At 50.2% G+C, this 26,094-nt stretch overlaps 1 protein-coding gene across 4 annotated transcripts in view; it reads right to left on the bottom strand.

Annotated features, from left to right (window-relative positions):
- Positions 1-6,885: 6,885 nt before the first annotated feature.
- The window catches only part of rnls (renalase, FAD-dependent amine oxidase), a 33,207-nt gene continuing 13,998 nt past the window's right edge, over positions 6,886-26,094 (bottom strand). For all 4 annotated transcript variants that reach the window (XM_023831034.2, XM_023831032.2, XM_023831035.2 and 1 more), the window contains 3 exons: positions 14,584-14,757; positions 12,258-12,433; positions 6,886-7,671 (listed from right to left, as the gene is read on the bottom strand). In XM_023831034.2, the coding sequence (XP_023686802.2) occupies positions 7,519-7,671; positions 12,258-12,433; positions 14,584-14,757 (503 nt within the window). In that variant the 3' untranslated portion in view covers positions 6,886-7,518. The remainder of the gene's footprint in view (positions 7,672-12,257; positions 12,434-14,583; positions 14,758-26,094) is intronic.

Genomic DNA, 26,094 nt, shown 5'->3' with positions numbered 1-26,094 from the left:
AGGTATGCCAGATGGCCAATCCAGGCCTGGCGGGCCTTCATGAAGCGCGTGGTTGGCTGTCCCGGTGAGACTGAACTCAGGGGCGCCCTCTACAGGACATGGACAGAACGGAGGACGCCAACTTCCCTCGGTTTGGAAAAAACAGCCTCCCAGGGAGGCAGATGATACTAAATAAATGCTTGTAGGCATGTAGGAAAAATATGCACGCGAAGCCTGGCTGAAATTAGGCTGGGTCGGTGGGCGTGGCGGAGGACGTATGACGATATCTGCGTGACCCCCCCGGCCTTTCCCATAGCCACGAGAGCCCCTCAGGAGCACCAAACAGCGAGCGGAGAGGCTACAACCCCCCCGCCCAGGCATCTGCCGGCCTGCTGACAGGAAGGCAGTGACGCGCTCAAGCACCGTCGTGCACAACTGCTTCGTTTATTCTGCAGCAGGCGGTTTTACGTAAGCTTGCATGGCTCACGGCTTTCACGTGCTGCCCACATGTATGCCTATGTGGCTTAAGTATGTTTCCTTTAGGTACAACGGTATCCCCTATTCTGACCCACAAGCTGCATAAACAGGCACATTCAGTAACAGTAGAAGTCTGCAATTGGTCAGAACTGAGTGCCGGTGCTGGAAGAGCCAATCATGTTGGAGCAAGTTATTTGTGACATTTATATAGCAGGAAGTTGAACTAGAGTGGAGTGTGGCACCTTACCAATCAGCAGCTTTCGGTTATGTGCCCTTAGCTATGCTAATCGTCAGTGGAATCGCGGGACAGCAGACTCTCTGTTAGAGAGTGTCAGGCCAAGCCTAGGGCTTCTCACCACGCACCATGGGGACTGGAGGCACGGAACCCGGGGCCGAACGGGGCCGTGAGTCACCGCAGAGACCTGGCTTAGGCTTGGCCAAAGATCATGGCCGAACACTCGTGATCAGTGAGGGGGCAGATCCAGATGCCATAGGGGCACTGGAAAAAAGACGCTCTTGTTCTCCCGAGTCGTAAAAAAAAGGAAGTTAAAAAAAAAAAACCACCAGGAAAGAAGAGAGACAGAAATGCATGTTTGAAGTGTTTAAATGGGACCAAACTGTGCTGCTCTCCCAAAACAGACCCTCTCGCTCCACGTGAAACACTGTCCTAATGATGAAAGTACAAAAGAGTGATGTCATTTTTCACACTTTTATTTCCCTTGCTGATTGTGGATTTATTCTTGTATTAAGTGCATTTTTGGCTGAATACTGTCCTTCAGGGCAGATATAACGGCCCTGTTCTGGAATAAAGAGAGTTTAATGGGGAATGAGGCGCTCTGCTATGTGAGTTTACATGTCCAAAGCGTGCAGGATTCTATACCCCTTAGCCTGTTTGGGAATCGAGTCACAGCACTCAGCGAAAGTCCCAGGCATCAGCGGCATCGGTTTCAGGTGACCTGGATACGGCCCAGTTCCAAGATCAAGGCGGGGGTACTTCCTTTGGACCCCTGAAAAGGGTTCTCAGCATTTGTTCTAAAAATATATACTACGAAAGGGTGAGAGCATCTTTTGGCAAGACTATCCCAGGAAAAGCGCAGGCTGGAAGTAAAGGAGCAACCTGGATGGGATTCCAGTCCATCTCAGGGCACACGGGGCGATATAGAGACACCAGTTCACCAGACTGCATGTGTGTAGACCAGTGTTTCTCAACCCAGTCTTAAAGGATGTAACCAAAGTCCAGACACTATGACTATGAGAGGAAAACAAACTCGCACAACCATGGGCAGAACTCACAACCCTCACCTACCCATTAAGTCGCATGGCTGTTAGCTGCACAAAGCACACATGTATTATTTCTACTGGTGTTTTTTTGCGTGTTAGGAATAAAACACACGTTTGATTGGCGTTTTCAGCTGTTGAAACGCGTCTACAACCTTGGCTGACCTTCTGCTGGATGCCGTAGGCTCGCTCTCTAAACCCAACCTCTGAGGTCACACACCCGGGGTCAGATGGGGATAGAGGACCCTCAAGCACAATGTTCGTGTGACAGCACTGAGGACATGTTTGTATTCACATCTTTGTGGGGACTCTCCATTCTTTTAGGAAAAACCCTAATTCCAACAATGACGACCTTACACTTACTAACATGATGTGCCAGGGGTAGAGAAACCTACCTTTTTAGTGCAGGTTTGCGGCTAATATATCACACTCCGAATGTGTCGTATGTGAGGGATCTGGCTCTTACGGGAGTATGGGGATCTATGCGAAGACTCACATGTCAGAAACACGGAACGGTGAGCTCACGTCACAGCACCCTCGTTATAAGAACCAACCAAAACGTCCTGGAGATGGCCAGGCAATGTGCTGTCACTTCTCAGGTCAGCCAACCTTGGCCTTGGTTTTACAAAAGTCTTGTATTTTGTTTGGTTACTTATGGTTAAGGTTAGGGCTGGGTAGGGGGTAACCCTCACAATCTGGAGTGTACTTTTTGGGGATCGGAGTCTCTAAATTTAGCACCTCAGTGTGTTCCCTGTGATATATCGTCCAGAACGTTTCCTCTCTCATGACCCGAGATTCCCGGGACAGACTCCAGAATTACTCTGACCCTATGAATAAGTGGTTATGGAAAGTGCACGCACTGCCAGCGACTGTTAAGAAGCGACAATACAGGCACTTAATTGCACCGATGCGGTTCTCAGATGTATAGTGCAAACTACATTCATTAGAAAACATATTTCACGCATCAGATTTTCATCACACCTCGTCGACCCATAGGCTGGTCCTGTAGCTATGACCCGCCCACCTCTCTACAGTTTTAGCCCTGGTTTCATCATCTCCCTCCAGACTACAGGAAAAAAAAATGAAAACCCCCCCCACTGGAGGTCTAGCATCTGACTGGACAGCTGGCCTGTCTGTCAGGTCACGCTACCAATCAAATATCAGTATGAGTGACTTTCACCGGAAACTCCGCCTTCATGGTGTAATGTCCGAAGTGGTTATATATTTACAGCTCGAGGGGAGATATTTTGTGAGTGTATGACAGAATATTTAAGTCCCATAGATACCCCTGTATTCAAAGGGCAAGTGCTGCTCTCACAATATATTTCTGACAAGAAGCTCCTTCTCCCAATCAATGACCTGCAATGGTTTATTGCAATCTCTGGGCAGAGATTCACCGTCGAGGCCTCTTTCTCAGAAACTGGCCAATTGGAGAGGCACACTCTTAATCCCAGAGCGAGGAAGCAGTTTCAAAGTGCTGATAATGACCCCCCCCCCACCCCACCCGCATCACATTATCAGGTCCAGAGTCTACACACCGCCCCCGCTACAGTAAATGTTTACAGAATTACTCATACTAGCGAGCTTGATAATCACTTCCTCATCTCGACATTAAAGAGATGCCTACATCGAACTTATAAACGATACCGTCAGTGTACTACATGCAAAATGACAGAGTAGAAACTGGGAATGCTGAGGGCTATATTCTAAATTTTAAAATGAGACATTTTTTGTAACCACTTGTCCTGTTCAGGGTCACAGGTGGCCTAGAACCTATGGGCACAAGGCAGGGAACAACCCAGGATGGGGCACCAACCCATCACAGGGCACAAGGCGGGGCACAACCCGGGATGGGGCGCCAACCCATCACAGGGCACAAGGCGGGGAACAACCCAGGATGGGGCACCAACCCATCACAGGGCACAAGGCGGAGAACAACCCGGGATGAGGCGCTAACCCATCACACGGCACAAGGCAGGGAACAACCCGGGATGGGGCACTAACCCATCACAGGGCACAAGGCGGGGAACAACCCGGGATGGGGCACTAACCCATCACAGGGCACAAGGCGGGGAACAACCCGGGATGAGGCACTAACCCATCACAGGGCACATAGACACCCATGGACAATTTGGCAGAAAATTCCAGTCCATCGCAGTTTTACAAAACATGAATCAGTTTTAACATATTTTTTAAATTAGAGTCTAAATATTTTACTGACTGTCACAGTCCAATTGATGATTGAACTTTTGGTTGTACTTCAGGATGTAAAGGGGGATTCTGGGATATCTGTTTCACCAAGAGGTCCTCAGTCTTCAGACTGTATGCTGAGAGCTGCATGTAATGGAGGGGGGAGGACATGTGCTGTAATGTCTGGACCCTGAGAGCGCAGCCGACATCTGTGTGTGTGTGTGTGTGTGTCTGTGTCCACGTACACGCAGGCCACAGTTCCCTTTCCGTACAGAGCTCACTTCCTCCAAACTCAGCACGGAGGGCGTGGCAGCAACCCTCTCCCCCAAAATGGAGCCCCCTCAGGTCCTAAATCCAGCACGTCCATCCGTCAGCAGGAGGGATTCGGTCAGTTTCTCATCTGCATGATTTGCCTGAAGCTGAATGATACCTTATGGATTCCAAATATAAAGTTTTTTAGGTCCATGGAAACAAATCCGCCTTTAAAGCAAATCCCCCGCCCCCCCCCCCCCCGTGTCCATCTCCGGTCCTGAGAGCTGCTTCTTCCCAAGCCGGCTTAATGGCTGACCCCAGACCTGCGCCCGGCGCCTCATCCCCCTCTCCCGCAAGTTGACGGACGTGTGGCGGCAGCCCAGGGCAGTCTGGCGGGCCAGGAGGTGGCCGCAGTCTGGTTCAACAAAAAAGGGGGAACCTGTTTTTGTCTTCCTGACAGAACAGAGGGACCTGCCACCGCCAGGCACAGAACGCAGCATACTCCCCCCCCCCACCCCCCCCGCCCAGCTGCTTGAAAAACAGCTCCCAGGAAACAAAATTAAAGGTGGGTGTACGGGTTCAGGTCACCTTGAAGCCGGCTCGGAGCATCTCCGCGTTTTAAACGGGCTTGACGTCGGGCGGAGGAGTGACGTCAGCGTCGGCGCTGAGGCGTTTCGGAGGGAAGGAGACGCTGGCTCCCCCCCATGCCCTTAAAAGTCCGATACGGAGAAACCGCTTCTCAAACGGCAGACCAGCAGCAAGTGAGGATCTGATTTCCTCTCCGGGATCGATGATGGCTGAGACGAGAGAGCTGTTCTGCTTCGGAGAGCGTTCCTCGTGATGTCACCCTACCCCCCCCCCTCCCCCCCCACAGTAGCCTCGGGTCTCCTTATCCAGGCTGCCTATCTCCAGGGACCTGAGATCAAATGAGGAGTCTAAACACTGCAATCTCCCGTCTGCTCCCTCACGCGCACACGGGGGCGCGCACACACACACACACGCATGCACACACACACACACACACACACGCATGCACACGCACACACACGATGGCCCATGCGGTCTCGGTGCTCTCAGTGTGCGTGTACTGTATGTGAGTGCACACACGTGCGAGTGTTTTGCTCTTCTGGAGGGTGAGATTATCAGGTGAAGGGGCAGGATGGCGAAAGGACGCATCTGAGGCGAAACACAAGGATACGAGTGATTCATCGCTTCCCCTCCCGAACTTTGTAGTAGCGTGAACGTTGCGAAACACGCTTCCTTTCATTGCACTAGGGGGGAGCGGGGGGGGGGGGAGATGGGGGGTGGGGGCACCTTTCCAGGAGTCACATGACACGTGTGACCTGAATCCTGCCCCCGGTTGGCCCGGAGAACCCTGCTATCTCCCCCAACCTCTGGTGCCATCTGCCAGTGACTTTGCAAAAATGCAAATCAGCTCCCCACAGTGCACAGTGAAGGCGGGCGAGCTCCCTCGAACAGCCCACGAAAATAGGTCAGACGTGTGATGCGTGTGCCCCCCCTCCCCCCCCCTCCTACCACCACCCCGACAAGCACGGTGGCTTCTCTTTGTTCGCCAGTGGAGGGTTTATCAGAGGGAGGGTCTGACGATGATGGTCAACATGGGCTTTGTGGCGCCTCGGAAAGAACTGGGAAAATCACATGGATGTGGGGGGGGGGGGGGTAAATGACGGGAGCTTTTAAACAGGCCGCCATGACAGGATACAGGGGCTGCATTAGCCAGTCACGCACCCATCCTCCCTCCCGCCTCCGAGCTGGAGATCAAGGCCCGTCCCAACGAGAGCACAGTCTTCCCACTATCTCAGCATACGAGGTTTAAAACATATCACAATCAGACCCCCCCCCCCGGCTCCCCCCCCAGCACCCAACAGATCATTCATCCATAACCAATTCTTTCTTATTGGCTTCTAAAAAAAGATCAAAGACCCCCAGCTGGTAATGAGCGTATTAATGAAAACCACCCGGCTGACGCAACGGCGTGGCAAGGCTACCGCGCGTGGGGGGTTGGGCGTCTCTCTCTCACGGCGACTCATATGAATTATGCATCGCCTAGAGCGCGGCCTCTCTCTCGCTGTGCCCCTCCCCTCCCCACCACAACCCCCGCTCAGTTCCCATCGCTACGCTCAACACAAACGAATCTACTTCCTTCGATTGGCTGTGTGTGACCTGCATGGCGCGTGACACAGATGTTGGTCACCCTCATCCATCGCGAAGGCGCCATAAGGTCTCGGTGGGACGGTTTCATGAGGGTTCGACAGCCGCCGCGTTTCGCTAGTGTTGACACGTCCCGTTATCGCCGCTGAACCTGTCAGCCGTGACCTAGCTGGTCAGCGTAGGTTACTTAACACCCATTATGATGTCACTGGATATGATGTCATGGCTGGGGTCTCCTTGCTGCCTCTGAACACTGATTTTCAGAGTAAAACTCCTGAGAGAAGTTCAAAGTCACACCGCCTGAGTGACTGTCACTCAGAGAAATGATCTCTTCAGATTTCAAAGCTGATAGTTGGATTTAAGATGATCACCAGTGTTACAGCACAATGACAATTTAATAACACTTTCCTGTGCAGATATTTTGATACGTGCAACTACTTATGGGCAAAGGTACCTTTACTCAAAAAACCCACCTAGTTTTGGATGTCACCTCGCCATGGAAGAAAGCTTTGCACATAACTAGAACACTGTCAGATGTGAAGTTTATCTTATTTGTTTATAAAAGAGAGCAACAAACAATAGACATGAAAAACGGTGACATTCATGCATAGTTGCTTATCCAGTTTAGGGTCAGGGTGACTTTGGAGCCTCTCCAGGCCCAGACTGTGGACGCCCTGGATGGGATGCCACTGTAATGGGAACCAACTTCCTGCTGTAGACGAAACTCCCAACTCTCATATCATTTTCTGGGTTGTGTGCGATAGAGACATACGTAGAGAACACTCACTTAGAAGCTGCTGCACCTAATCATCGGCAGGCCTGAAGCACTGACGCACCCTGACACTCCTTGAGGCCCCCTGACAAATCCACACCCCCTCCCCACGGTGACGCATGCTGCAGTATGTAATGGACACTTTCAAACATGTCACCCGCATGAAGAAACATCAAGACACTTGTGCAGGAACTGCAGGAAAGGGTGAAAGTGTCACTGTGAGGTTGACGACATTGACCTCAACGTCAAGGTCATGTTTCAGGAAGATCTCGTCCTTTTCCAGCATCCAGACCCAGCGAGAACCAAATGACCCTCCCAGGACAGATATTCTGGTAACTTGTACCACTTTTCATTCATGAAGACACCCCCCCCCCCCCCCAGATTAGACCCCCCAATCTTCAAAGTGAGGACTTCAGGATCTCGACGACTCTCAGAGCTGACTCGATACAGCCATCGAAGTTGGACTGTGTGAATCCATCGCCCCCACACACCAGGAAGGGACTCAGGTGAAGAGTGATCTGCCCCAGACTGCCATCCACCACGTTCACCACCTAAATGGGGAGAAGACCGACAAGGTCGCATCACCATGGCGATGACAACTAGTGGCAGAAGGGCCACAGCTTTCCCAGTACCAGCACAATCCAGTATCTTTCTGGCACCACAAAAATTTTCCCCTGATGGCCAAATTCCATCAGCAACATGAAACCAAGATGTGTCTGAAAAAAATGCCCGCAGACAAAATTTGCCGACCGGGGGAGGAGTCGATCATCTGGTCCAGATTCAAATGTATTTCGGTCAGGATGTCGACCAAAGTCTGCCAGTTGACCATGGTCTAATCCACTGGCTGCCCATATAGCTATGTTTCTATGAAACATCCCTACCCTCCTGGTGATGAAGATCAACAGCTAGCTTTTCTTAAGGGAAGCAGCACATGAGTATCGCTGGGAACCATGTGAAAAGTTGCCCTAAGCTCCCTAAGCGAGGCGGCAGAGGTGAGGAGGGACACGGGAGACACTTCTGATGTAATCGGGTTGGGGGTGTGTGTGTGGGGGGGGGGGGGCATTCATTTAAAGGGCAGAGAAGTCAGCTCGCCTAACCGCCAAGAACGATGCCGAGAGATAAATAATTATGAAAGCCCGGGGGCCCGATGTCATGGGAGACGCCTCGTCGAAATGCACGTTTATTTCGGGACGCTTTTCGTATCCCGACCGGGAGTCCTTCGCAAATGAGCAGATTCTGCAGAGCAGGCAGAAAGCCGCTCACTTTAACCCAGATAAAACACCACGACTCGCTGTTTTGTTTTATGGTCATTATATGCTCACTGTTTTCCCCGTGAAAATATGTTCATTTCTTGTGAAATAAGTTCATTTCCAAGGGTGCAAAAAAAACCCATCAGTATATATCCAAGAGTCATACAATGCCAAAACAATCTAAAAATATTTTAAATCTGTTTACTTACACCCTTACCAACATTTACTGCAGTCACAGATGATTCAGTCCAATTCTGTAGAAGCTAAGGGTGAAACATCTTATTATTATGTAAAGGATATAGGATATCTAACATTTTCAGAGGCTCTTAGATTGTTTTGCACATTTATGAAGTGCTGTTTAATCATTAAAACCCATCCACAGCTGAGTTCCCCGGTTCCCTACACGTGTGGGTGTGTACGTTTGCGTGTTTCAGGCGGACATCCTGTTATCGCACTGAGTCACATGACACATGTGATGTGTCATGTGATGTGTCATGTGATGTGATGTGGGCGCCGGCGACGGTGAGGAGGCGTGTTGGGGTGCCTGCCTCCTACCATGTCTGTCAGGGGACCGGTAAAAGTCAGTCTCAGTCAGTGCCATGTGTGAAACACCTTGTGGGGACCTAGACAACCACATGCCCCCCCAACCCCCCTTCCCTGGAGACAGCCAGCATGGATAAGGAGACCCAAGGCTACCAAGGTTGGGGAGGGGGGTTACAAGTTTATGATCGGGGCTGGGGGTTAGCGATTGTAAAAGTGGTCAACCTGGAGTTAGAAAGGTAATGGTAAAAGTGATTAACCCGGGGGGGTGGGGGTGTTAGATGCTGGCCTGGCTAATTGCACATCTTGCCCTCGGCAGGACGCACCCCATAGCCTCAGCCATGTCCCCGCAGACACCACTAATGCCCACCTACACCAGTATTCTGCATCAGGACGGGCGGAGGTGTCCCGAGCCGCGGGGAGGCAAGCCGGCTCACGGAGGGGTCCTCGTCCGGAGGGGTCCTCGTCCGGAGGGTCCTCGTCCGGAGGGTCCTCAATGGCCAGCCTCGGCGCCGGTCTTTCTCAGCCGCGTTTTATTTGAAATGGATGCTGACAGGGAGTCCCGTGAAACTGGGCCCACAAAGAAGGTTTTGCGTGATCCCAGACCGGCCCATCTGGTATTGTTCTGGAAAATGGACGCTCGCGCTGCCGAATATAGAGCTTTTAATAACTGAAGAGGCTTGTTAAGTACAGAAACACAGCCAGTGCTCGGGACGCGACAGACATGAATAAAATTCAGCGTGGGTAATCCGGGGCTGCTCAGCTAATGGCCACAGTCAGCTGGGCCGGGACTGGGGGGGTGGCTGGGAATCTCCTGTGCCTTGTGCTATCACTCAGTAGTTGGCAATGCAATCCAAGGGTAAATTGAATACGTGTGAATCAAAGGGGGGGTGGGGGGGGGGGGTGTTTTTGGCTGACGGCCGATCATGTAAATGGCCGAGCGCTCACCGTCAATACCGCATGGGATCTGTGGGCAGAGGGATCCGGCCATGTTTAAATTCAGGCCGAAAATTTAGTGCGGTAATGACTTCTTCAAGTAAACACATTCCATGCTGGTGCACGCCCGTTTCAATGGCTTCGGCTGCCCCGAGACGTTTAAGATAAACATCGAGGTACATTTCGGTAGTGTAGGGAAATAGTATCCATTTCCTGGAGCTTTTAATAGGCGTCGTTAGACTATCTGTTACTATTTGCCCTAAGGTTTTTCCCTTTAAATGGTAATCTCTCTGTAAATCAATTGATAAATGTGATTGCTGACAACAGGCCAAGAAAAGACTGTTTGGTTTTCTGTAGTGGTGAGTTGATGTTAGAGGATTTGACCCATCTGCCCTGCTGTCCCCGTAACTCAGTTTTACCGCGCGTGTACGTGATCGCCCGTCAGTAGCTGGACGCGGATGGAACGAGGCCTGTTTGGATAAATATTAAGTGTAGCACCATCGCAAACTAATTAAACGATCAGGGCTGCAGACAGTGAGGGCCGGTTAGGTGTAGCAGCCTCTCGAGCGAGACACGTGGCCACCACCGCGGTGGAACCGAGATACGGCTACGTACCGGGAGCCAATCAGAGAGAGCGTGATCAGATCATGCTGGAGATAGACGAAGGAAGGTGTCGATGAGGCCAGGGTGCTGGAACTAGGAGGTTTCGTGACGAGGATGGCGTGATGGAAGCCATGAGAAAGTGAGATGGGGGAAGAGGATGTCACTGGGCACTATCTTTGAGGCCAATCAGACAAGGGGAAGGAGACCTGGTTTGATGAGAGTTTAAGGGTTTTATTAGCGTGGGAACTAAGGTGAAGGCAGCCTGGGTCCATGGGTCTGCTAGGGCCTAGTCAGTGGGTGATGTAAGCAGACCAAATTCCACCTGCTTGCAGAAGGAATTAAGGGTCCATTTTTTTAGCTTAAACTCCATAGTCAGAGGCCAGTTTAGGAGGGGGAGGGGTCCCTGGGCTACAGCATTAAAAAACTGCTACAACAACCAGAAATATAACCAGTGGCCCCCTGCAACTTGAGGCCCTGAGCTATAGCCCAAGTTAACATGTACATAAGTGCGATTTTTAGGAATCGAACCAAGAACCTAAAGATGCCAACGCGGCCAGCATTGGTCTTTGGGGGGGATACAGACAGGGTGCCGAGACGCAATGGGGGGTGCATTCTCACATCTGCTGTAAGCGGAGAAAGCCTGTCACGGCAAAGTCTGGAGATCTGCTCTAGGAAAGATAGCGATGTCACAGATAGGTGCCCCTTTGTAGCTGAGATCAGACCTCAGAGATTACGAAATAAAGGCTGCTTTAAATCTGCGGCATCAAAGAGCCAAAGATTTCTCCTCCCCAACAATAAAATTCATTATGTTACTGCTGAATCCCAATATTGAGGGGAGGCACCCTTCCTGGCCTCGGAGAGGGCCGAAATCTGAGGCACCAGCCCCCGACGCATCAACACGTCCAGGGATAGAGGCACCTAAGCCTCACTTTCTGTACACGTAAATGATGAGGAGAAGCGCCCCCTGCTGGCCTTGTGGTGCCCCCCCCCCCCCCCACTGGGCAGGGCGTGTGGTGTCTCTGGCCCTTCCTGCGTTCTAGAGCCCTTCTCCCACACAGATGTTTGGCGTCCTTTGACCCCCGCCACCGTCCTTTTTTTGGGGGGGGGGGGGGTCTGGTGTGGGTGGTGATAGGACCTCGTGTGGGAAAGGCAGAGTGTCACAGCTGTCTGGGGGGGGGGGGGGGGAGCAGAGGCCAGAGGACAGAGGAGACGCACACACCCTGTCATCTAGCTTCTCACGGCTGGGGTGGGGGGGGGGGTATCCCTTCAGGGAGGGAGGGTCGCCCGGAAACTGGTATCGCTGCATTTCGGATGCGGGAGTTCATGCGATCCCAGAGCCGTTGGAGCCGTCACAGGCCGGGCCGGGAATTCTCTCCCTTTGCTCGGTACGGTCGTAGCATGTTCTGCTTTCGTTATCAAAGGAATACGGGCTGTCTGATGACTTTTAAAGTATGAAAGCCCCAGAAATCACTGCCACGTCACCATATGTGGGCACAGATGACATTTGTGCAGTGAGCTGATCTAGTTAATACTGCAGATGAAAAAAATGCAGGTAAAAAAAAATTCAAAAGTGAGGTCCTGAACAGGGAAGGTCTTTACGCGTGAAGTTCTGTGTCCCAGCCAAGCAAACAGATCTTTGATGGATTTGGACCAGAAACAGATATAAAGCAGATATTCTGTAAGCAGAAACGCGTACAGCCCGTTTGTGAGCTGGCGCCATTATCGATGTGAGCAGAGGGTAGAGGCACAGGGGACCATCCCCTGATCCCACCTTGACGGGTTGCTTTTGGCCCCCTCCCCCCCCTCACCTGCGAGTACCTCCACCTTCGGACCTCGACGCTGGCTGGCTCCGGAAGGCAGGGCAGGATCTTCTGCAGCTCAGCCATGATGAGTGTCTTCACCTCCCCCTCGGCCATCTCCAGGTGGTTCAAGCCGAAAGTTACGCAGGTGTGAACCACGAGGGACGGCCCACTGCTCGGGGACTCTGCATGGGTCGAGAACCACACTCGTGTCACACAACCGCCTGTGGTCGTATAGCTGTAATGATAACCTTAATATAACCATTTCAGCATTTATGCAAAGAAGTACAATGTAAATTTAAAGGAACAGTACACATGACTCAATTTAAATTTCAAAGCTAGATACCTAAATCTGTAAGAAGTTTCTCTCACTGAATGACACTACATAACACCCCCCCCCCCCCATCCCCCGCGTGCTGATTTACTTTTGTGGCTGACATCATCTTCCAGCTCTAAACTTTGCTAGCTATTGGATTTCCGGCAAAACGGTTCGAGTTCCCTGGACTCGGGCCTGGGGGCCTAAGCTAATTTATTAGCCCTTTACATGGTGTTGTCATCGCCCTAATGACATTACCCTAAAATGCATTTAAGCCGGTTGTAAAGAGTGACGCCAGGCAGCCAGGGGATCCAAGGCTTGGCCCGCCGGCATTCTAAGGTTAGCGATTGCTTCCCGTTCAGGCGGTCCTGCACCGGGGTTGGGGATTGCTTCCCGTTCTGTCATTTTCCGGTCCGGGGATGAATGTGACCCACAGCGCTGGAGTATCTAATGCAAGAATCAAGCATCCAGTAAGGATTGGAACCGGATCCCAGTCCACAGTCCATGCTCGAAAGTCATTTGAATTAGGGACAGGCAGATGGCTTTCTGACATGTTAGAGAAAGAGTCTGGCCAGTGGGGGGTGCTGTTCCTTGGCTCTGCCCGACCCCTGCCACAGTGAGGCCTCCCACGCTGCTCTCTGTTGAGCAGTGAGCCACCGCTAATCAGCTCATTAATCGAAAGAAGTAAGGCAGAGTTGCATATAGATCTGCGGTTGTCTGCCATTACGCCCCAGTGCAAGGCAAACCTGAGAGAGAGTGAAAAGGAGACAGGGAGAGAGATAGAGAGAGGGTGGGAGGCTGAGGGACAGACAGACAAATAGAGGGAGAGAGAAAGGGAGATAAGGAGGAGGACAGAGAGAAGGCAGCGGTGTGTGGGCGAGAGATTGGCGACGAGCCGGCTCTGAGTCACCATCGAGTCAGAGCGAGAGACATGGAGAGAAAGGCTAAGGTCACTTGGTTCACAGGGTGACAGGAAGAGGCCTTGGTCCCAGAGGCTCAGTCCCAGAGCCTTGCCTTCACACCCCCCTTGCAGAAAAGCAAGAGTTAAGGCTTCTGTACATTGCAAATGTGCTTCTGTTTTGTACGATTCCAGCCCATTAGTAGATGTTAGCATGTAAAGCTACATAAATAGCTGACTGGTTCTCACTTTATCCACCTACGCGGCTATTTTGCAGGGGCAGTTGCAGCAGAAAAATTACGGTTCTCCCCTTTGGCACATGTACCGTCCGCTTGCCGCGGTCCTCCAACAGCCGGACAGAGAGCAGACGCTAACAGTCATGCTAGTAGCTACACAAGAAGAACCGCAGCCCGACCGTTGACCTCAAAGCAGTAGGGTTTCCAGCTCTTAGGAGATTATGTCTCCTGGTTTGACAATAGACCTCCTCGCTGTCAGCTAGGGTCCTGGATGTGATACACAGTGGGGGAACTCAAAATTAGGGTCTGGAACCTTCCTTCCTGGTTTGGAGACCTCGGGACTATTGTAAGATAGTGGAAAAACCCACATAGACGTTAATTTCCTAATTCAAAGGCTTTGTTACAGAAGATGAGGAGGTGGCAGCTAAGAGGAAAATGGCCAGACCCAAAAGAAGAAGAGTTCCTTTACAATGATATGTGAGGTGACAGGTACAGGAGTGGGTGGGAAAGCTTGTGTAGGCTTCTTCCACAACGTGGGCAGCACCAGGTGGAGGAATGCTCCCAAGAAGCCGCGCTGAAAAGGTCCAAAGGACACCCGGAGGCCCGCCCTTGAAGGCACGGACACCGAAACTCTAACTGCTGAATTTACCCTCTGCCTTAAATGAGTGATGAATCCGGCCTGAGACAGTGCAACTGATGCTCCGCCCTCAAAGTCGATGGCGGCTGGAAAGGCAGAGAGTGGAAGGACTGGAGCGCTTTCGCCGTCATAAAGATGCGGCAGGTGCGTGGGAGTCTGCTGCCCACTTAGTGACGCTTGTCAAGGTGCCATTTAACCTAGTTAGTTCACACTACCGCAAAAAGGGCAGAAGCCAGGGATTTGCTGACCCGTATCACGCTTTCTGTCATCGACGGAGATGAAGCGAATACAGGAATTGCCCTCGAAGTACTTCATGGCCCACGGGATGTTGATTTGGGTGCCAGCCTTGTAGAAGAGTCCCAGGGCGTAGCGGGAGGAGTAGCTCACCGCTTCGAGCTTCTGTCGCAGACTCCCCTCAATCACTGTGGAAACAGCATTTAAATGGATCAGTGTTTCACCTGAAAGCTCCCCCCGCCCGACCCTTCACAATGGTACCTTCCTGCAGCCAGACATATTTGCATTAGAACCAACCAAGTGGTCTTTCATCTGCACTGTACATAGCAGCTCTACTGCAGCTTATATCATTTTATATGTGGCTTATGCCCTTATATCTGCTTATTTATATGTGTAAAGTACAATTACAGAACACTCACGGCTCCACATTTGGCAGAGATGGATCACTTTCACCCATGACAAAAGCCGAAATGGATTAACCCGAAAGCCATGATGCAACCCCACCCATCCTAACTAATCTCTGTGGCCAGATCACACCCGTCTGTTAATCAGTTTGCAGGCACGGCGTCCGCCCAGATAAAGCGGACCAGGGTGCACGTAAGTGAATGCGGCGTGTCTCTGAAGTAATTCGCCGCATCACGAGCATGGGGGTGGCCAGTCCCTCGCTCATTTCATTCCTAACATCTTGCAGTTCCTTTTTTTTTCTGTAAAGCGATCCTCGCTTCCTGTCCTGGACATCTGTTGTTTATTGGCCTCTGCTGCTTCGAGTTGGCTCAGCTTGAGTTATTCGGGGACTGTGAGGATTGAGTGCACAGGGGTCAGAGGTCACCCACAAGGATCCATGTACATATTTCAACTTAAGTCATGAGCTAGGGGGGAAAAAATAAAAAAAAAGGCAAACAAAAATCCGTGAACAAACGCTCTGCCTGGCGTCATGAATTATATATGAACGATCAGGTTTTTCTGGTTACTAAACGTGCGGCTGAGAGACTCGCCACCGCTGCTCTGTCTGGTGCTTTTCTTTTTTTTCTCTTTCGTTTCGGAAAACAACTTGTACCATGCCGTTTCTCCCGCCTAGCATCCCTTACGATCCACAACGCCTCCCCGCGTGTGACAGGTGACACTCTTCTGGGACGGCACGTGCCCGAGTGGGACCCCCAAGCAAAGTCAGTATTTGGAAAGCGGCCGTTGTCTTTCGTGCTGCTGGGCCCCGCGAAATTCGTACTTCACACCTTCACACTTTTTTTTTTCGAGGAGGACGACAATGTGAGGTCAAAATGCTGTAGGACACCTGGCAAAAAAAAAACAAAAAAAACATGTTTTCTCTTTCACCCACGACAGAGGATACGAAGCCAGCCCAGGGATCACACAGATTTCCCAGGATACAGCTGTAATGATTTCCCGTGTCATCTACAAACATCTGGCTGAGATTAGGAGCACCTTCACTGCCCCCCCCCCAAACAAATACAAGCTGTGCTGTTTCCTAATAGAGTTCATAGCGTGTAACTGACACCTCAGGATGGACTTCATATCGGTGCACATTCGTGATACGTGACGGACTTCATATCGCTGCACATTCGTGATACGTGACGGACTTCATATCGGTGCACATTCGTGATACGTGACGGACTTCATATCGGTGCACATTCGTGATACGTGACGGACTTCATATCGGTGCACATTCGTGATACGTGACGGACTTCATATCGGTGCACATTCGTGATACGTGACGGACTTCATATCGGTGCACATTCGTGATACGTGACGGACTTCATATCGGTGCACATTCGTGATACGTGACAGACTTCATATCGGTGCACATTCGTGATACGTGACTCCAGAGACCCCGTTCGCCATTGCTGGCTGCTAATCACAGTGGCCTCACTTACTTCCCACTGCAGAAGATGTGTTTACATGCCACTTGGCCATATTCAGGGTGGCAGAGTATCATTGATGGGGTGGGGGGTGGATCTGAGACCATGCGGGAATGGGGTGGTGAGAGCCCCCCCCCACCATGTATTACACCCAGGACCCTGGATTTGTATATATATTACACACACCCCCTATGTTACTGACAGCCCCCTATATTACACACATCCCCTATATTACTGACAGACACCTATATTCCTGTATTACAGACAGACACCTATGTTCCTATATTACTGACAGACACCTATGTTCCTATATTACTGACAGACACCTATATTCCTGTATTACAGACAGACACCTATGTTCCTATATTACTGACAGACAACTATATTCCTATATTACTGACAGACACCTATATTCCTGTCCAGCCACACTGCATTTATAGGACTAAGCAAGAAAAAAGAAACAAGAAAATGACCTGGGGAGTATTTCCACTCCAGTCATAATGATTTTATTTCTGCCTAAAAAAAGTAACCCTGCATAATTTTCTCTCATTGACTTCAGGGAATTCAGAACATATGCATTTCCCTGTTTTATATCGTAACTATTGGCAGCATGTGAGCGTTGCCGTCGGCCTCGACTTTCTGCCCACACGTGAACGATATTTTGTTTATACATTCCTGGATTCCATCCTAATCGCTTTCGTAGCCTGATTCCACTCGCTCGCGCCTGGTGCAGAACCACCTGTGCCAGCACGCGCGGGCACTAATTATTTAGTGGATATAAGTAAGAGTGGCCTGATGCCCCCAGGGCGTTGGGTCCCGCCCCCACACTGCGTGTGCAGCTCTGTTGATGTTTTATCTGAGTTTCTTTCAGCTGCTCTCGCTCCCTCCTACAGTCCAAAGACTTGCAGTGAAGTGAGCTGGCGATTCTCTATCGTCGCTATGTGAGAGCCCGTGCCCTTTGATGGACTGGCATCCTGCCCTGGCTGTGCCACATCCTATGCCCCCGCTTCACCCGTCAGTGCCCACCCTCTCTTCCTACCCATCCTCCTACACTCTTCAAACATCTGCGTCTGTCCCACGTCAGGCAGCTGGCCTCGGGTGCCGGGGCGACGTGGAGGCCGGACCCCAGATGTGCCACCTGCAGACCAGAGTCAGTAGAGGATGAAAAGGTGAAGCGTCACATGATGACGCCCCTGGGTCCTAAAAGGTCAAGGGTTTCCCCTTTTGGAGTAAAGAGCGAGAGCAGCGTTGCCGACAGAGCAGGAATGATCACAGCCGGATGCATTTCGATGCCACGTCTTGGCGGTTCCAGTACTAAGTGGATTTCGGTGCGATTGCGCCGACCGCCCCCCACCTTAAATCCATCACCATGGGATATTCAAAGGGGATTACCGCTCCTACCCCACCTTGCCCTTCGTGGGGGGGGGGGGGGTCTGGTAGGGGCTTTCTGATTGGATATTGATGTGCCCAGGGGCACAGGAACCGGGGAGAACGGGGGAAGTTGAGTACTCCCCAATATTTAATTTGGCTTCATTCATCCCTCCAAAGCTTTGTATGCAAATTATTCATATGTTCAGACAATCACCCTCTTCCATGCTAAATTCTGCCCCTGTGCTCGAGGCCCTCGGTCCGCTTGAGGCCTGTGAGACCGCGGCGCCCCCCCCCCCCCAAACGGAGTAAGGATCATACCGCCGGCAGCAGGTGGGGGTCTAGCGATGGCGGCAGCGCTGAGGGCAGCAGGGGATGACAAAAAAAAACAACTTTCAAAATAACCTTTGCTTGTAAAAACAGCCCAATGGCAGAAGGCCCCTTTGTCCGCCCTGACCCCGCGACCTTGGGCAGGGCTCGGTGACGGACGCTGTTTAACGTGATAATCCAGGTGCGCTTCAAGGCAGCCAAGGACTGGAAGTATCCATCATTCCTCCCCAATGCCATTTTATTTCAAAAGCATTCGCAGAACTACAGTACTTTTATATACTGTGAGGATTTTTAGGTAACACTTTAAATAAAGCGGTCATATAAATGCATTATACATACCCACATAATGCATTATGATGCATTCATAAGGTATTATAAACATGGCTATAACTATTTATAAAAAGGCATAACACATTATAGCAATGCTCATTATGCATCATGAATGCTCTCATACCATGTACCATAAATACCTTCAAAATGCATTATATTGAGCATTATAATTCATCGGGAAGGTCTGTATAGTGCATTAAAGCATAATAAACATGGCTTTGTGTTATGCCATTTTATAAATATTTATAGCCATGTTTATAATGTTTTATGATTGTATTATAATGTGTCTTGAATACATGCATAGATACTTATAACCATGGGTTCCATAGAAAATGTTACCGATTTTTATTTTGCTGAGGGTTCCAACAGTACGTTACCCCCAGCAAAACAAAAATCGGTAACACATAAAAAAAACAAGAAAAACCAAAAAAATAAATAAATAAAAACAATCACAGTCTTTTCCACGCTAAATTCTGCTGGTCTGCAGTCCCTTGTGCTGAGGTCACTTCCTGTAGGGAATGAAGAGCCTGCTGGCCTTTGTGCCCCCTACGCAGTGTGAGTGCTTCGGGGAAGTGGGCCTCCACTCCAGGTCTTCCAGATTCAGGGAAAAGGGAGATGGGGGGGGGTGGGGCGTAAGTACAAGGAAGAACTGGCAAGAGAAGGCCTGGCTCAGACCCAACTATCTCCGGGTTCACATCTGTATCGAATCTGCAGGCCCACACTGGGTTTCGTGCAGCTCCCTGGCGTTGATGCCCATCCGGCGCATTCCAGTTCTCGTAAAAATCGGGATAAAAGCGAGTCCGGATGGACCGGTAACCTGGTTGAGGTCTCGATTTCCGTGGCGCCCTGTTTTTTTTTTGGTGGAGGTTAGGGTGTCCACCTAGAATCTGCGAGGGTGATATGGCCGCTCTCTGGCGAGGAGCGACGCTTGTTCACATTGCGTGCTGTGGCTAACTGGCGCGTCCCCACGTCCCCAAGGGGGACAGACGTCCCAGCAGCCATTTCTAGTCCAAACACCGTGGGACATATCCGCCCCTCTCGGCGTTTTCATTTCTATATACAGTTTCTCTTCACTGGAATTACTGTAATTGTTAAGGGTGCGTCCTCCATTATCGAGTGCATTATCACTGCCAGTCTCACATCACTGTGACCGAGTCTTCCAGCAAAACCCAGAAATCTTCCTTTCCGGGTTTGTTGTATTTTCGGTTCTGCCCCCTTTCCCTGGCCTGGTGCTGCCGTCCCGTGGCCCGCGTGCCGTCGCCGGCAAGGTTATGGCTAGCCACTGTAAACGGCCGATACCCCTCGCCATCTGGTGCAAAGGGGCAGTGCACCAAAAGGTGATTAATGGGGCATAAAAGGTGAGGTGGGGGGGGGAAGAGTTATGGGGTACTTCTCCACAAAAAGAAACATCGTCAGAAATTTGCTCCCCCCCAGCTATTCTGCGACGCTCCATTAGAGCACAGACAGTACAATATCACACACCCTCTGCCCTGTTCACTGGGCCTGGGGGAACCCTAGGGGCTGCTGGTGGTTCACGCTCCCGCTTACCCAGAGGCTGGCCCAAACTTCTCTGGACTTGCCCCCACCCCTGCCTCCCCACTTCGCCCCCGCCCCGCCGGCAACAAGGCTATGCCAGCAGCAGGGACTCAGCGGAGACACGCATGGCCATGTCGAGCATGGCCCCCACGCAGGACTGGCGCATTTTTTTTTGAGTGGGCGAAAAAGACGTGAGGCCCATAGTCTAGGAGATTTACGGGCACCGCGGGTCCCCCTGGGTTCCACCCACTGGCCCAGCTGAGGAGAAAATGGAGGGAAAGTCAGAAAATGGAGTCAGGGACACATGGTGATTAATGTGGTTTTCCTGCACGATTGCAGCGCTTTAGAGAAGGATGCTGCGTCGCTGCAGAGTCAGGGGTGTGGAGTCACACCATGGTAACCAGTGACTTATTCTTGGTGAGGCCAATGGTGAGGACACTCATATCTCCTCTACTACGATGCCACAGTCATTCTAGGCCGAACGGAAAATGTAAAAGCAGAGGCCCTGCATTTTTTGGGGATATAACAGGAAGTCTCTTATTTAATTCCCAGTTCCAGTCACCCCTCAACTGAACAACATCACTGGCGGAACACTGGGAAGTTTCCAGCAGGTCCTACGGAAGCTGACTACTGCGCCGATGGGCTGTAGTGACGACCATCGTGACGCAGACATCTTCGAGTGGCGGCGGAAACGGCTCTCGAGTTTTCACACATTTCCCACGTTCAGTATGACGCAGCGCCATGAAATACAACTACAGATTTCACCACACACAAAAAAAAAACATCTTAAGAGTTAAATTCTGCTTAAATCAGGCAACACGGTTCAAAACCAAACATTATCTTAAATTACCAGGACTCACAGACAAAGATCCCCAGGAGGATTTCAAGGAAAAAAAAGAGAGATGGAGGACTGTTTATTTTTAAAGGAGGGCTGATTTATTTCATGTTAGTATTGTTTAAAGCAACATTGTTAGGAGTCACCACAAAGGGCTATAGGGCTGAGGTTCTCCTGCACTCGTCATTGTTCCTGGTGCCGACCCGGCCTTTACGGGTCCTCTGGGGACTCCGGCTCCGGCGGCCTGGCACAGAGTCGCGTAGCAAGCCGATTCAGAGCGCGAGAACTCTGCCGTTTCCCAATTTATGATCCCTGGGCCCTTTAAAAGGCTGATTTAATGTTTGCCCAAGAAGGTTCTGGAAGGTCTCCCGAAATCGTGGCTGTTTTGCTAACCTTTAATGCACTTGTAGGTGAACTGTGTCCAACAATAAGTAAAATATTTATCGGGGGCCCTGGATGGGCGATGCGCTACAGTCCTCTGGGAGAGAGCTGCAGGCCCGCAAGCTATGCCGCTCCACAGGAAGGGGGCGCCAGTGGGCGGGAACGGCGCCTGTCTTTCAGGCCATGTTTCGGGCCGCCCCTCCGAGCGCTAATTTGTCGAAATGACAAACGCTCCACATAATATATTTCAGGAAGCGTTCTACGATGTGATTAAACGAGTTCCCCACCCGCGCCCAGAGCGGGGCTGCATTTCAGTCGCGGGTCCTACAGAGTGGGCGGCCGTGGATGCCTGAAAAAAAACTCTCTGTGCGTAATTTCATTGCCTCTTTTGACCTGACACTTGTTTAAAATGCCCTTTATGGCACTAATAAAACCTGACAAGTTCTCAAAAATAAATCTGTGAAAAAAGAGACGAAAAGGCTATGAAAAAAAAGGCAGCTTCTCCAAATTATGGAAATTCCACTTTTGGTGGGAACAAATTGTAATGACGGCATTGCTCCTCGCCCCCTTAAAACTGAAACTACATTATTCATCCCTGCTACACCCCCAACCAACCCCCCCTCCCACCCGCTGCTGTGATCTGGGCCCGCCGTAAACCGGAAGGCTTCGAGGACTGTTATTAACGTCTTTGCTGGAGGCCTTTTTCCCTGCACGGACGTCATAATGACCATCTTTGTGTGCTGAGGCAAATCAAGGTAGCCTCGCTCTGATGTCAGATAAAAAACTGGGTATAAATAGAATATTGTGGTACAGGAACTGCGGCTCATATTTTCGCGATATTTAGCACTTAGACCTACACCAAGTGGAGACATGTAGAGCAACAACCTGAAGGTTTCGGGACTGACGTCAAGCCCGAGTTGGTATTTTTAGTAATAGGTCAAACGTGGTCTGTCACACTGTTCTTTTTTTGGGCTTGCAAATATAGTATTTGTACCACATACCCACCAGTAATGCAATATTTCTGGATTTGGCTGTCAAATGCTAAAATGCTATATTTTCCCCATTTAATAAAATTATTACATGGCCTGCAGACAAAAAAAAACTAATTTTAGTGCTAATTAAAGCAAATTTAGGACCAATCAAGCTCTGATGTTTCAGATGAACTTAAACTCTCAGGATGCCTTGCAAGGTTAGCAGTAAGTTTCCCACCTATTATATATCAATAATGTCTTTAATCTAACACAGCACCCGCAATGTCTCAGTCCATCGTTCTGGTGTTACGTTCTGTAGGTGACACAAACTTCTGATACGTGAAGATGTACTGAAATGCAATTCTGATGCTGGAACACAGTGACTCCTCTATCTGCACAGATTTTCCTCTAAAGAGAGATAAACGTTTCGTACTGCGGTCTTCAACAATTTCCCCCAAATGGTCAAATTCCATCAGCAACACAAAGCCAAGGTCCACTGCGTTTGAAAAAATTTGCTGAACGGGGGGGTCCTACAACAGCAAAACTTGCTGAACGGGAACAGGATTGCGCAGTTTAACCGCATTTCGGTCTGGATGCGGACTGGAGTCCGCCAGTAGGTGGTCACTGAGACAGACCCTCATAGTCACGTAATATTAGGGGTGGGGCGGCAGGGGTGGGGGGTGGCGAATCAGGATGCAATTATAGGGGGGCATTACAAAATGAAAGATGAGGCAACTGAAAACTAAGAGAACCAACCGAACCGATTCTGTAGCTTGTGTTTATTGCTATACTCCCTTTTGTTAAAATACAAACTTTTAAAACAATATCATTCCCACAGCAACGCTTCTTGGACCCCAAGTAATCTCTGAAATGCATTTTTATTTCACTCATTCGTATGCCGTGTCATAAAACCTAAGCAGCTCCTCTGACTTGTAGCTGGACTGTGAATATGACAACAACAATCTGATCGTATTTAATGGCCTAATAAAAGTCTGTGGACGGCTTACTGCACCCGAATGAGAGGGACAGGCCTGGCTCTCAGGATCGTTTCACTGACACGCCTGTAAACTCTTTTCCACAGGCCGGGCCACATGGCAGGGAGGGCCAACACAGAAAAATTATTTAATAATGGCATAGAGTCCCGCTGTGTGAGGGGGGAGCATGACGGGATCTCGAAGCGCCTTTCAGTGGGACCTGCTTTCTCTTTAAGCTGAAACGTGGTTGGCGCCACTCAAGACACGCACGGAAGCGACGAAAGGGCCGCCGCCTGAGACGTGGTGGAGCGTAACTCCGGCCGGCGCTGGGAGGTGACGTCTCCGCGTAGAGGGAGGCTAAGGTTTACCTGCGGTGCTCAGGGGGGCTTTTTCTGGGGGTCTTTTCAGATTTGACGGGTTAGTTGCGTACAGGACAGAGCACGAGTTATGAGTAATGTATTCTGGGGTCTGAAGAAAGGCACCGAGCCTTATTTTCTTGGCCTTTTTCCAGAATGATGGATAAGAAAATCCATAAATCAAAATGTCAGAGATACTAATATTGGTCGCACACATAAACTGTAGATGTTGAACTTGGCAAGGCAGGTACTCCAGGTGCAGAGACGCATGTTATATTGAGATATCTCCCAGAACCATTCATTCACCATTCTTTCTCTATAGTTATTTAACATCATATGATCTATTCCCATCTATTTCTTTCTTTTAATACTTTTAATTTATTAAATTAATTTTAGTAAGTAGGAATGAAGAGACCAATCAGCCTGTGGTTCTCAAGGTCAACTGTGTTTATGGCTTATCTGTAGCATGTGGCTGTGTCATGGACTTGTGTGTATGTGCCCTGTGCTGCCTGGGATCCAGGCTCTGGGCTTCACCACGACCCTCTGCTAGATAAGCAGCATGGAAAATGGATGAATGTAAAGTACCAGTGAGTGATTATGTCGCATCACATGACCTGGCCACCAGACTTAAGCCCAGTAGAAACGGTTTTGGAGGAGTTTGACCAGACAGTGAAGTAAAAGCGACCAATGAGAGCTCAGCATATATGTGGGAGCTCCTTCAGGACGGCTGGAAAAGCAACCCAGGAGGCCACCTCATGTAACTGGCGTAGAGGAGACAGTAGGGTCAGCCTGTCCCTGGAGTAATTGGGGTTAAGGGCCTTGCTGAAGGGCCCAATGTTGGGATCATTCTGCTGACCTCGGGATTTGAACCAGACACCTTCTGAGCTGCCCAACCCCCAAGCAAAAAAAATTGGTCTAATACTTTTTTGGCCAGTACATAATTCCATGTTATTTCATAGTTTTGATGTCTTTATAATTATGCTACAATGGAGAAAATACTATAAATAAACCTTTCTATGGGCAGTAGTGACTTTTCACTGGTACTGTATTTGCATATAGGTAAAGATATTGTATATATAACGTCACAGGCTATTACTGGATAAAAGGTCAGGGATGATGCATGGGTGGAAACAGAGGTCTCTTCCCCTGCTAGGCTGGAAAGGGGAAACAAAGACACAAAAAGACACCAAATTATGAACTCCAGTGCTACTTATTTAAAGGGCCCCTTGACTTCATCACAGTATGACTGTATAACTGTCTCATGGCAGTGTCATGCTAGGAAAGCGTGACTATTTAAGGGAAGGCGTGACTTGACATGTATCACACAGGCTTTACTGACCCCGCCCAGAAAAATGAGACACCTGCAGTGGGGGCCGGCGGGCAACGCCCACGTGATCCTCCCTGTGTTGGGTCAGGTGCCCATTGCCCATCAGCACCTGGAAGATTATGAACAGCGCAAGAGGTATGTGTGGTGTGGGGAACTGGGAGAACCGTGTGTAGCCGTCCCTGGGAAGTCACATGACTCTGAACACACCGCATAATTCATCGCCATCGGATGTTCTAGTCCAGGTGACGCGTCGTCTTGCAGCCCTCTGTGTCTCCACGAGCACCCGCAGGATGGGGCGATTCTAGGATTTTTTTTTTTTACGGTGGGAGGCATAAGAGAAGTCGTAACTCCTACAGAGGGGCCGACCTAATCATTAGCCAATGATGTGTTTTGAATTGGTGAGTGTCAGAGAAGGAGGTACTCCTGCAGGCCAATGAGCTTTCAGCTGGGCCCAGTGGCCCCGCCCCTGTATAGCCCACAGCGTTTGAGGCCCTTCGCAGAGGAGTTACGTGGATCCATATCCATACAGGCATCCAGTTATTATTTTTTTTAGCTTGGTAATTTTGTGCCTATTACCGTATCACACCAAAAATCTCCCTTTAAAGGTACACCACAAAAACCCTTGCAAAATATTGAGTAAGCTATTTATCATGTATTACACAGCCACGAAACAGGAATATTGCCAAACCTGGTAAATACCAAACTGGGCAGGTAGCCTGCAATTACTGAGTTCACTACTCCATTGAAACAGTGAGCTTCCTAATTTGAGCGTGGCCTCACTAAGCATTGCCAAAGCATGATGAACAAATAAGCAGGCGTGTATGGCTGGCTGGAAAATCCCCGTGCCGCGTTCGCGGGGGAGTGGGTGACTCCGGCAGCCCCCCCCCCCCCCATCCGTGTTTCAAATGAAGGTGGGAAAGGATGACAGGAGAGGCCTGAAGGGGAACAGAGGGCTGGCTGAAGTGGCCTTTCGCTCAGGGCCATCGGCGCCACCTAGGTAAGGCCAGAGGGTGCAGCTGCAGAAGCTCCGAGGTCCTATGACAGGCTAGCTGAAGACTGTGAGGTCATTAATGTGAAGTCATTAAGGGTTACGTCATCTCCCAAGCAACCACTACATGTCAAGGTTGGAGGCCGTGTTACACATGGGCCAGTTTACCCCAAAACTGGAAAAGATGTTTTAGAAGGGCTTTAGTGCTATCGATCCATTTAGATTGTTCTGTTAGGAGTTGCCCAGTTTTCGGAG

Source organism: Paramormyrops kingsleyae, chromosome 20 (genome assembly GCF_048594095.1).
Source record: "Paramormyrops kingsleyae isolate MSU_618 chromosome 20, PKINGS_0.4, whole genome shotgun sequence".
NCBI classification, from domain to species: domain Eukaryota; kingdom Metazoa; phylum Chordata; class Actinopteri; order Osteoglossiformes; family Mormyridae; genus Paramormyrops; species Paramormyrops kingsleyae.
The sequence above is the reverse complement of the archived record's forward strand: the minus strand, read 5'-3'. Positions and strand labels throughout refer to the sequence as shown.